Source organism: Heloderma suspectum, chromosome 7 (genome assembly GCF_057233095.1).
Source record: "Heloderma suspectum isolate Gila_16-S chromosome 7, 16-S_ref, whole genome shotgun sequence".
NCBI classification, from domain to species: domain Eukaryota; kingdom Metazoa; phylum Chordata; class Lepidosauria; order Squamata; family Helodermatidae; genus Heloderma; species Heloderma suspectum.
The window spans coordinates 62,021,843-62,035,070 of NC_139464.1; the positions used below are offsets into that span (position 1 = coordinate 62,021,843).

The 13,228-nt window shown below is 47.4% G+C and overlaps 1 protein-coding gene across 1 annotated transcript; it reads right to left on the bottom strand.

Moving 5' to 3' along the window:
- Positions 1 to 830: 830 nt before the first annotated feature.
- Positions 831 to 11,245, bottom strand: MYF5 (myogenic factor 5). The gene is made up of 3 exons (XM_084811792.1): positions 9,838 to 11,245; positions 4,033 to 4,108; positions 831 to 1,975 (listed from the first exon to the last, which is right to left on the bottom strand). Exons 1-3 carry the CDS (start codon positions 10,396 to 10,398, stop codon positions 1,782 to 1,784), a joined length of 831 nt encoding a protein of 276 aa, XP_084667918.1. The 5' UTR covers positions 10,399 to 11,245; the 3' UTR covers positions 831 to 1,781.
- Between the last annotated feature and the right edge of the window lie 1,983 nt (positions 11,246 to 13,228).

Genomic DNA, 13,228 nt, shown 5'->3' on the forward strand with positions numbered 1-13,228 from the left:
TACAAATCTACTCAAGAGTAAGTCCCATTGAGATTAACACCGAGTGTGTATAAACCCCATTGAAAAAGAAAGGGACAGTTCTGAGTAGACATGTATAGCACTGCAGAAGTTGTTGGAATCCAACTTCCATCCATGCCAGACCAATGGCCAGGGGTGATGGGAGGTGTAGTCAAGCTACATCTGCAGGGCCACTGGTTCCCCACCCCTGATGTATAGGATTGAACTGTAAGGATTATTAATTACTATTGTAGGTGGTTTACAAAATTTACACAATCTATAGAAACAAGCATTGTGGAAGAGGAGATAAGCACTTCAGTGGTGACATCACAAAGTCAAGAAGAATCACAGAGGTGAAGAGGAATTGTACATACAAGTCAAGGATCAGAAAGGTGAGGTCCTCGAGATGTTGCTGAACCACAACTCCCATCATCCCTCACCATTCACTATGTTGGCTAAGGCCCATGGGAGTTGCAGGCCAGCAACATCTGGAGGGCCACACATTCCCCACCCTGATATAAACTGAGAAGTTTTCAGCTGTGATATTTCATTTAAGTGAGTCCTATGCTCTTATCTATTTTTTTAGCACAGTTTAGTTCTGCTGGTCTCTGAAGGACAGCTAGCCATCATAAGCCGTGATGTGTATGCCCTTCACTGAATCAGTGCTTTTGCACACTCTAGGCATTGAGTTCCATAGGGATCAAAAGCGCTTTGAAACGTTAGGCTACGAGCCTTCCACATTTAAAGAATGTATACATCATGTCAAAGAGCTCCTCATAACTCAAAACTGTGCCAAGAGTCACTTTACATACCTTGAATAGAGACACAGATTTAAAAAATCAGTAAGGCATTTATTATTATTATTATTATTACTACTACTACTACTACTACTACTATTACTATTACTACTAGTATTTTCATCATCATCATCGGAAGCATGACTACAAAAATAAAACCAGAATTGGATTTGCATTCCAATTTTCATCCACCAATTTAGTTTGAAGAAAGCCCACCAAAGCACTTAAGTACTCAATTCCTTTCAGGAGGCACCCTGGATGGAAATAGTATTACAGAGATTCAACACATGCTAGGGTGCTATTTGATTTCTAAAGGCTTTTGTGTAAAATGATACTTCTAAGGCAGTAAAGGCAGAGCAGAGGCTAAAAGTCTGGAAGCCTGAGGCAAAAAAATCCAAATGGCTCCCCCTCGTGGTAAAAATATAATAAAACTAAATAATGTCAATTTGCTGCCCTGTCCCAAAATCCATCTCAGCTTGTATTAATGGTAGAGCTTGCCCTGGGTTAAGACTCTTTACATGCTGTACTTGGCAGATAAAAACAGCAGACTGGTGTAAACAGTTTACTTCTTATCAACAGGAAAAGTACACTTATGAAAATATAATTTAAATTCTGTTGGTTCTTTTGGGCATCCCAGAACATGGAGCATTTCCATATCTGCCCATGCCTCTGGATGTGCCGCTTCCATTCTTGACAATAACAAAGATATTAAAGTGGTACAATTCAAAACCCCAACTTATAATTATAGTATATAATATTAAAAATTGTTGTTTGGTTAAATATAATGTTATTCCCCTTGCAGAGGGGAGGTAGGGCAAAGATATTCACAAATATACACATTTTAAAGTGACTGCTCCTCTGTATACATATTTGTGTTCCGTCGGAATTCTGAGGGCCTCGTATTTCAATGGAGAGCCTCTGGGTTGCTGTCAGGAGTTCTTTGCAATGCCCAAGTGTCTTCCGAGCTGGTTTCAAATCTCACACAGCTCATAGTACATGATAGATGAGCTTGGGACAAGGGGTCTCTGGAGTGCCTGGCTGTGACTCAGGGCTGGCACTGGGAGAGAGGGAAGCAGTGTCTTGTAGGGAAAGTCCAGCCTGATCCGTGGAAGAGATTCTATCCACTATGCTGGATAAACAATCCAGGCTGGAGAGAGCCACACTTGCTTCTGAGGGATACACTGGGGAAGGGAAGAAAGAAAGCCATTCAGAATCTCCAACCACAGAGTGGCACCACTAGGCCTGGAACTCAGGGCAAAGTCTGGGGCTCTGCAGTCTAGGGGGGGTCCCAAATGACCACGCAGAGAGCGGTGACATCAGCACCTGGTCCAGCAGGAGCATTGCTAGGCACTGAAAAGATTCGAGAACCAGCCCCATCGGACACAAATCTGCACAAAATCTGCATATGCTCATTGCTATCTATGCACATTTAGAAATAATTGCTAGGATTTCTTTAAATCTCACTGGAGACAAAGCCAGCCAATTCACTTCTCATCCAAACAGTCTCAAATAAATTAAGTTCTGCATTAATCTGCACTCTGGCCCAGATCATCCCAAACCAATGGGAAAAATTCTCCCCATTCCAAGCATTAATGCAGGGGAAGATTGGGGGCAGGGGGCTTGTTGTTGCTGGATGTGGGGAGAGAGGAGTTAACTCTTCCCAGCTGCAGTCCCCCTTGAAAATTCCCAGTCCCGCTGCATGACAATTAAGCCAAGAGGGGGGAAAAAAGCCCATTAGCGCCAATGGACACTCAGAGCTCTGTGAAATAGATCCATGACCTTGGGAAATAGATTTAGGTCTAGCAATTCCCCCCAAGCATGGGCATGCCAGGGCCCACTACGGCTGCCACTGACTATCCCAGCCTCCTTTCTTCTTCCATTTTAAAAAGGGGAGGACAACTAAGCATGTACATGGTTACTATTGCTCATGTTACTATTGTTCCTTTTAAAGTATATTATCCCTTCTGCAGTACAATAGCGCTTATTCCCAAGTAAATGAGTTTAGCGTCAGGGCAGCAAAAGCAAACTCTACTTTATTCCTCTAGCTATGATGGTGCTATGATTTCCGTGAATTTAAAATGCAAAACTGCACATGCTCAGGCTGTTACTTTTCATTTCTTTTTATCAGGGTTGGCACAGAGGGTGGGTTGGTGTTATTGGCTCTGACATGTCCGGAATGTAGAAGCGCTTGTGAAGCGTGGAATTGCCGTGGTGTGTGTGTGTGAGAGAGAGAATAGAAGTGTTAGTTGTGTGCTTCACTAATGAAATAATCAACATGGGCATCTAAACCTTTAAGACCAAGGCAGTGGAGGCTGGTGGCTCTGATATCAGTGAATCTGCCCTCGGTTTCAGTCAGAACTCTAAAGGAGCTATCCAAGGAGCTGTACCAATTTTGAGGATAGCTCCTTTAGGGTTCTGACTGAAACTCAGAGTGGATTCACTGCACCACTGACATCAGACCCACCAGCCTCCGCTGGACCAAGGTCTAAGATTACCTAGCTGCACCACTGACTGGAAGTGACCTCAGAGGTCATCTAGTCTAACTTCTTGCCAATGCAGGAAATCTCCTTAGTACAGCACCCCTAATAGATCACCATCCAACCTCTGCTTAAAAAACCTCTAACAAAGGAGAACACTCCACTTTCTGAGGCAGTCTGTTCTACTGCCAGACATCTCATACTGTCAGGAAATTCTTCCTAATGTTTAGTCAACATCCTCTTTCTTGTAATTTGAACTCATTGAACAGGCCCTACCCTCTGGAGTGGCAGAAGACAAAGTTACATGACAGCCCTTCAAATATTTGAAGGCAGCAATCATATTGCCTCTTAATTGTCTCTTCTCCAGGCTAAACTCACCCAACTCCTTCCATCTTTCCTCATAAGTCTTGGTCCAAGCAATGAGTTCTATCCAGTGGTAGCCTACCTTACATCCGATTCATTTCAATGGTTCTACTCCAAGTAGGACTAACATTGGATACACCCTGTGGACATTAGATGTTTGGATATTATTTTGTTCGGTATATTATTTCTGTATGCCATCTTGGGCATTTTGAATTAAAGGCTGTTAACAGACATTATCAATGGAATGCAATGAAAGCCTCCCACTCCCAGGTCTGCTGCCCGATGTTCTGGGACCCAGCAGTTGCCAATCCTCCTGGAATCATTCTGTAGAGGGGAGATGCTCTTTACTTTGACACTACTAGTGCTGCCCTTAGGGTGGTCTGGACTTGGAGTCTTACCGTTTGGGAGATCAGAGTAGTAGACGTTGTCATAAGTGCTATTTCTCCTGGACCATATGGGGCTGTTGCATTCCACCTGAAACAGACAAGAAGAGGGGAGTTCCATACCTATTGATTGCCACTACAGGTTCTGCTTCTATTGCATTTATGCAGGGGCACAAAGATGGGAGGCTGTGGAGACTGAGAACATAGGAAGCTGCCCTTCTCATGAGTCAGACCACGGGTCCCCTCACTCAATACCATCTACTATATTGACTGTCTTCAGCTCTCCAGGACTTTAGTCTTTTCTAACCCTACCTAGAGATGCCAGGGATTGAATCTGGGACCTTTTGCACGCAGAGCTATGGGTCTTCCATAATTGCACTTCCCAATAAAGGTTTTCTTTGCAGAGGAACTTTCACTGATGAACTTTGCTCACAGTCTGACTGATTGCCATGTTTGGAGTCAGAAGGTATTTTCTCTTAGGTTATGGTGGCTAGGGATGACCCTAGGACAGGAGTATGGGGGGTGTTTGGTTATGTATTCTCCAAAACTGGGGGTGAGGGGTCGTTTGAGGTATCCAGAACATTGAGCTTTGCTGCTACCTTTTGGCTAGAGCACCTGCCTTCCAGCGATGTAGTGGTAAATTTGGAAGTGCAGGCATTCATCATGACAGTTCCCGTAGCCACACACACACATCCCATCCCCAAGGTGGTGAGTCCAAAAATGCAGGCAGTTGTGTTGAGCCATTTCAACAAACCAGTTCTAGCAGCTTTCATCTCCACCAGGAGCAGGTCTTTTACAAAGCTAATGGGTCTTAATTGCCCACTGAAGACCAAGCCAGCCCACAACACTGTACACTACTACAACTAACAATACATTGTGGCTGGGGAAATTCATTTTCCCCCAGCTATTGTGAGGACTGCAGCTAAGCCCAGAGGGAATAGGGAAGTCTGGGAGGTCAGGGTGGCAGATTACGTCAGTCAGCTTCCTTGCCAATAAAAAAAAAGTGCTGCTACTGCATCCCTGTGAGTCCTGGCTCAGCTACACCACTGCAGCTTTCTGAGTGGGGCACACTAGTCTAGATTATTCGGATCCTACATGGTAGGATTTGTAGAAAGCTGGCAACGGAAGCTCTTTGGCATCTTGCTGCCAAAACAAGAAATTTTTGTATGTTTGGTTTTCAGAGCCACCCAACTAGTAAGCCCCGTTCCTAACCCCCGGTGTATGGTTACTCAATGGAATGTTTATGTACTCAGAGATTCTCTTTCTCACGCCACATGTTCAAGGTCTGAGACCTGGCATTAAAAGTAGGAGTCCTGGTGAGCTGGACTCCACTTTTAAGTCTTCAGCATCCTACTTTCCAGCAGGAAGTTGACTAGAAGGCCTTCCTCACTATGTGATACTATAGTACTGCTGCAGCAGCAGTAAAGCAATGGAGCAGGAGTAATAAGAGTGGCATAGAATAGGTTTAAAATATATTTAGGGCAACAACAAGCTGTCTGCATGGCCTTTTGTTCCCAACAATGTGATTCAATATTGCTGCTAGTTATAGTAGTAATAACAGTCTTGACCTAAGTGCTACTAAATTGCTACCTCCATAAACAATAATGGTACCTTTGGAACATATTTAGTTAAATCAAACAGTAGCACCATCTGGGCAGGACTTTGGGGCAGAAGTCTAGGACCCCACAAAGCAGAATGACCCTCAAATGCAGCACAGTTGGCTGACCACATTTTGAAATAAGTGAAATACATATTACCATCTAAAGTGCCCCAATAAGACTATTAAGTCCAGAGTTTAAAATTACCTAACAGCAACCTGAAATCAGATGGGTGTTTGGAACTGTACTGAACTTGTTCTGAACAGAATGTGTGCCTGCGTACTTGTGTGCCCTCCAGAGGGGCTCACTTTGCCCGCCTCCAACCCATGCTAAGCAGACCCCCTGGAAAAGTCAGCCTGTTTTTAGAGGTCCCCTCTGGCTTGCATCCCCTCCTCTATCCCCTCCTCTATCCAGGGTGATGGGAAGGAAGGGGAACCAAGGCCAAGCAATGTGATGCCTCTCCAGTATGGATGTACCACACTGACCATGAAGAATGGATTGGAGCAAGAGAAATCTGCAGCCAGCCAGGAAAAGTAAATTTTCCCAGGGCTTAAAGGCAAGCACATCAAAATTGGCACGTCCGGAGCAAAACAAAAAAAGAACGTGACCACAACAATGCACCATAACGTGCGCGCGCACGTGTGTGTGTGTGTGTGTGTGAGTGAGAGAGAGAGAGAGAGAGTTTTCTCGATCAGCGATGAAACAATGCTTGGGAAAAACAAATGGCTCATCTCCGTTTTCAGAGGTGGATGGTGGTGATTGAGGGGAGGGGAATGTTGCTCCTGATGTTTACATCTTTGTCAGATGGACATACAATTGAAAACTCTAGCAGTGAAATCCTCTGCATATTTACTCATAAGTGAGCACGTTCACTAGGGCTTACTCCAAAGAAAGTGCGCATAGGGATTGTGCGCTCTCTCTCGCGCTCTCTCTCTCTCTCACTCATTCACACAGATACACAGAGAGGTATAGTGGAGGGGAAGCACATGGGAGCACAGTTCTTGAACTTTTTTCAGAGCAGGAGCAATGAGGTCATCTCCCATAGCCAAGGTAATTGACCACCCCTCTATGCTCTGGCAGCTGAAAGAGGAGACAAGGAGGCTTCCAAGTGTGACTATTGTTTGTGACAGATTAGCACAGAGGAAGTCAGGAAATGAGGAAAATAATGAAGCAGGAGTCTAGATATTGCTTTCATTTTTACACTAGCAGTTTAAATGGTAATACTTCTTTCCAGGAGCTTTTGCATTTCTAATTAAAAGCTAAAGATTGAATTTCAACTGGCGGAAGATAAGCTCAGTGGAAGATAAGCTCTGTGTGTTTTACAAGTCGAACCTATACAGTCTGAAGTAGGCACAACTGAGTTCAATGGAGCATACTCCTTCCAGGTAACTATGCACAGGATTGTAGTCAGGCTGATCCTAATAAATCAGGTATTCTATGTGCTGCTGCTGGTGATGTGTGTGTGTGTGTGTAGGCACTGTGATTATGAGTTCTTGAACTTCAACATTTACCACTACACTACCACAACCACTCTTTCTCACACACACAAAGAGAGAGAGAGAGAGAGAGAGAGGACTTCTTTAGGGATGGGAAAAGATAACCCCATCAGACAATTACAGAGACAAACTCGTATAAGAAGTAAACTTCCCCCAATTATTTTGAAAGACAATAACAATCTAAGTACTGTGGCTTGGTTAGAGGTAAGACCCACCCACCTTAGACGAACTTTCTACCAAGTAAGCATGCTTTGGACTGTAACTGAAAGCGGGAGGACAACTTGTGTGTTAAAAACCTTTCACTCAGATCCTAAACAAGGAAGCCTGTTGGTGTCGATGAACTTCAAAGCAACCTGTTTTAAAGACCTGGGCTAGACATGGGGCTAATGGTCTTGGGGGAAGTTTGGCTAACAAGCCTAACGACAGGTATCATAGACATTTATTCAGAAGAAACCCTCACTGGGTTGAGTGTTTACTCCCAAGTAAATATGCACAGGATCTCAGCCTCAATGCATTTACTGGGGAGAAAGTTGCACTGATTCCAAATGTTGCTTAGGGAGCAATCCTATGCATGTTTAGACAGGAAAAAAAGTCCTACAGCTCCCAGCATGACTGACTGGGGAATGCTGGGAGTTGTAGGACTTTTTTCTGTCTAAATGTGCATAGGATGTGCCCCTAAGGTTCAAATTAATCAAAGTGTTTTGACTACACTCCTTTGTGGATTGCTGGATTGCCACAGCACACCATTTTCTCACTCTGGAAAAGTATCTGCGCAATCTGGTGCTCTGCTAATTACAAGGAAGTCAGTCCCCCCACCCCAGTTCACTGCGGCTTAGTGCCAAGTAAGTGGCCAGGGGATTGCAGCCTTAAAGTTATTTGAGGCCTTTGGCATTCTGCAAGATTCCTCCAAAGGAAATATGAAGGATCCATCTCCCCCACATTAATCCTAGTCGTTGTTAAGTTATGAGCTTAAGAGCACTGAGTAGACATGCACAACCATGTGCATGTCTACTCAGCAGTAAATTCTACTAAATTCAATAGAGCTTACTCCCAGGTAAATGGGCATAGGATTGTAGCCTAAAACTCTTTCTCGGGAGAGGGCAATTTAAAATACCATGTGTTACACAGGCAGCAATCAATTTTGTTCAGACCCAAATCAGTTCATTCAAAGAGTCAGGACTGAAATATTTAATACCTTTACTTTTCTCTGAATCTACCCCTTCATCTTTGATCCTGTAGACCAGCAGACAGAATTGTCAGGGGAGCACTGGGTTCAAACAAATTCCTACTGCACCATGAGAACTCAGTAGACAACCTTAGCCTGCAAGCCTATACACACTTACCTGGAAGTAAGGCTCATTGAACTCAGCCAGTCTTACTTCTGCGCAGACATGCATAGGACTGTGTTGTTACTTTGAAATCAGGGCCAAAACAGACATTACTTTCAAATCTGTGTATAGCAGCTACATCTCCCTCGCCTTCATTTTTACTCGAGAGTAGGTGCAGGGGCAATCTGGATCTTAAAAGCCCCCCTCCCCTCCCCAAGCTAGGGTCCCAATCCTGATCAGGGACACTGCACCTAGATTTAAAAGAGAAAAAAAGATGTCGCTGCTAGACACAGATTTAAGTAATGTCTATCCCCCCTCCTTAAATCCCATTCATTTCAATGGGCCTAGCCTAAGTAGGATTTATGTTGGATTTTACCCAGAGGTTCCTCGAACTAGACGCTGTCTTATTCGCTTTGTTTCAGCATCGGAAAATCCGGATGCAGTCCGGGGCGAAACCTTCCTTTCACGGCAGAGGCTTAGAGGTGCGCTTCGCTCACTCGCCGCGGCGCTCGGACCTCCCCACGTGTTTCTTCCACACAGCCCCTAAGACAGGGATGGGGGGCACTTCCTTCTCCCCCTCATGCTGCTGGTCTGAAACTCCCCTGCAACCCGACTGCAATGTTGCTGGACTGCAATTCCCCTGCTGGGGATTGCAGGACTTCTTTTTTCTGTCTAAACATGCATAGGATCGCACCCTCAAGTTTCCAATAAATCAAGGAATTTTGACTCCACTCCCTTAAGGATTCGATCGCCACAGCGCAGAATTTTCTCGCCATTTGGCTCTGCTGGCTAGGGATGATGAGAGTTGCAGTCCCAACCACATGGTGGGGGGGGGGCAGGCGCTCCCCAGCCCTGCCCTCCCTCTATGGGTCGTAGCAAATTCGTACCCCCCCCCCCGCCGCCCCGACCTCCATCACTTCAAGCCTGACGATGTATGACACAGTGGAGGCTGGTGGCTCCGATTTCGGTGGGGCTCAGCATCCATTCTGGGTTTCAGTCAGAACCAGCTAGATTTCTAAAGGAGCTATCCAAGGTGCTGGACCCATTTTGGGGATAGGGTTCCGCACTTTGGATAGCTCCTTCAGAGTTCTGGCTGGTTCTGACTGAAACCCAGAATGGATTCAGAGCCTCCACTGGTATGACAGCTTTCCCCAGCCCAGTTCCCTCGAGATGTGAGGACTGCAGTTCCCATCTGCCCTAGCCACCCACTGACCAGGCTGGCTGGGAATGATGGGAATTGCAGCCCACACCCCTGGAGGGCACCGGGTTGGAGACGGCGGGCGCAGTTCTCTCTCGCACACCCGCGCCGGTCCACCGGCCCGTCTCCCCGAGCGCCAGCCCGGCCGGCCGTCCCCGCCCCCGCCCCCTGGCGGAGTCCTTCCTCCCTGGCGCCCTTACCAAGCCGTCGGAGCAGCCGCTGGAGGTGGGGCTGGCGGGCTCGGAGCAGCTCCGCCGGCCGGCGTCGGCGTCGGGGAAGCGGTAGTAGCGGTGGACCTGCTCGCGGAGCAGCTCCTGCAGGCGCTCGATGTGGCGGATGGCGCTGCGCAGGATCTCCACCTTGGGCAGCCGCTGGCTGGGCTTGGCCGCGCCCGTGCACCGCTTGAGGGCCTCGAAGGCCTGGTTGACCTTCTTCAGGCGGCGCCGCTCGCGCAGCGTGGCCGCCTTGCGCCGGTCGCCCGTGCTGGCCTTCTTCTTGCAGGCTTTGCAGGCCCACAGAAGGCAGGGGCCGGCTTGCGGGTGGCCCGCGGGCGCCCGCACGTGCTGCTCCTCGCCGTCGGAGCCTCCGCCGGGTAGCTCGGCCGGTCGCTGCTGCTGCTGCTGCTGCTGGAGGCGGCCGGGGTCCCCGAAGGACGGGGCCATCCGCGGCGCGCACTCCTCCTCGGCCAGCTCCCCCCCGGGGGAAGGCAGGCAGGGCGCGCCGTCGAAGAAGAAGGCTGGAGAGAACTGGCAGACGTCCATCCTGGCGCCTCCGGGTTCTGCGAGCAGCCAGGGCAGTCCGGGGCTCTTTATAGCCACGGGGGAGGCGAGGCGAGGCGGCCCCCCGCGGCCGGCGACTTGCTGGTGGGAACATCATCACGACCCCCCTGCTGGGCGGGGTGGGCTCCCTTCCTGCCTCCCGGGGGGGCACTCTGCCGCTTGCCCGGCGCCTTTTGGCTACTGATTGGCTGCTGCCTGGGCCAGGGCAGGGCCCCGGGAGGTGCGATTAGTAACGCTTCAGAGATCAGAGCAGCAGCGAAAACAGAAACAAAACTCAAGACGGGAGGCGGGGGGGCGATGTCAAAGTCTGGCCCTCCCGGGGGCGTTTCGCCGAGCTCCCTGCTAATGTGAGCGAGGGGGCCGGTGGCTCAACTCTGCGCGCGTTTACTCGCGAGTAAGCCCCCGCTGGATCGCTCCCAGGGACGTGCGTAGGATGTGCAGCCTTAGCCACGTGTTCTTAAGAAGGGGCACATGGGCTGGCCATCAAAAATGGCAGGTAGCCGCGTTGGCACACAAATAAATAAATAAATAAATAAATTCCAGAAGGGGCAGTAAAGTGATATCTCAGGGGGCGGGGGGGGGGGCTAAAAAGTCACGAAGTAATGACGTAATCAGTCCTGATAACGTAATTTCCCTTCTATTACTATTGAGCCGGATCCAGACTGAGTCATGCTTTTAGTAGACGCATTGAAAGCAATGGGACTTAAGTTAGTCCTTACCTCCCTCTTTCATGGATTCCAACGCTTTAAACATGACTGAGTCCCACTGACTAGTAAGGAAGGTCTCTATAATAATACCACCGACATTGTTGTTCAGTCGTGTCCGGCTCTTCGTGACCCCATGGACCACAGCACGCCAGGCCTTCCTGTCCTGCGCACTGGAGAAGGAAATGGCAGCCCACTCCAGTATTCTTGCCAAGAAAACCACCAACATACACTTTTCCAAAGACTACTCACTGGGTCTTCAGGTCGCCTGACTTTCTAGTGTAGAGGATCTACATTTAATGTTCTACAGACGATTTTGTCATTTTCTGACCGGGAAGAGGATCTCTCCTAATTTTGTTTCTTGGTTTGTTTGTTTGTTTGTTTGTTTTCGATTGGAGACGCCGGCCACTTTAAGGGGAATATTAACATCACTGGGCAGCAAACGTCCCATGGATTTCAATGGGGGAGAGCTAAAGTCACCGCCAGGCTGACTTCCTTTCCTTTTCTCTGAAATAAAGGGCGGGGTGGGGCGGGGGCTTAAAAGGAATATCACTGGATCGCCTCAAATGTGGTTTTTAAAGGCGCTTAAAACATCCAAGACTCCCGCCTGTGATTCAAGGAGTCACGGCCTTTTCTGGTCTCTCAACCCAAAGACGAATTGCTTTGGCCCAAGAAACCCTCTCCCTTCTCGCTTTTGTCCTCCCTGTCTCGGAGTCCGATTTTCTTCTGCAGCCACAGGCTGGGCCAGGCGGAGGCTAAACTGCTGCATTTGCACCGTTACAGATGCGTTCCAGCTGCCAGTGGCATGCCCCCCCCCTCCCCAGTTAAGTGTAAAATTTCTAGTCCCACAAACCTTGGGTAACTTTACACAAGGCGGTGACAAAAGCTTCCCAGAGGCCCAAACTATGAAGAGGGTTGGGGGGGGGAGGGGCGGGTGTCATTATGTTGGTAATGAAAAGGCATTTAGCAGGCGTTTGCCAAGGCCTCTGGACCCTCTGGCCACATCAGGTGGGGGCTTGTTAGGAAAACAACCGATTATCTTTCGCTAGGCAATTAACCGCCTTGTTTCTAACCGTTTCCAGAGAGGGGTGGCCGTGTTAGTCTGTTCCAGCAAAAACAGCAACAGCTAAGATTCACAACCTGATTATGGCACAAGCTTTCACGGCTTAGATTCCACTATCATCACATGCAACCAGGAATTCTGCTGAATTTCTGGTTGAGCTTATTGTTGTTGTTGTTGTTGTTATTGTTCTTTATTACATTTCTATACTGCCCTATAGCCGAAGCTCTCTGGGTGGTTTATAAAAGCTAAAACATTAAAATACAATATACAAAGTTTAAAAACCATTTACATAAAACCATACGGACAATATATACAAACAACATATAACTAAAAGCAACTTTGAACTAAAAACAATTTTTAAAAAATCCAACAATAAAACACAGATTAGAACAACACTGCTTAAAAACAGTATACAAAAGTCAGCGAAAGGAACAAGAGTTCTCAAAAGGGGAGGTGTTGAGTAAAGAGTGAGGCAAGAGGGAAATGAAATGCAAGAAATGCACTGGCCTTCTGTAAGCTGGAGCTCTCCAGAGATGTTGGACTACAACTCCCATCATTCCCAGCCGGCATGGCCAAGGTTGTGGCAGGCTGAAGTATACGCAGCGTCAGTTACATCATTCGCAGTAGCCATTCACAAAACAGTCCCGGTTTGTACTTACTTCGCTTCATGTTTTATTCATTGTCATTTATTTATAAACGTCAGAGTCGCCTTCCGGACCGAACAGGGCCCGCAAAACGACTTACAAGGAAAACTTAAAACAATGCAAAAGTTTTAAAACCAGTCTGAACATTCTGAAAACAAACTGAAAACTTTAAAAACAAATTGACTGTTTACTCCCGCGCCCTTTCCGGAACTGGAACTTACCATCCGATCCTATGCGGATTACTCAAAGTCGGGATAACTCTTCATGCATGTGATAATGTGGACTTTAGTCCACGAAAGCTTATGCCATAATAAATGTGTTAGCCGGTAAGGTGACACGCAAGACTCTTTGTTGTTTTTCTTTCTAACCGTTTGATTTCTTAACATGGTGTCCAACGCTTT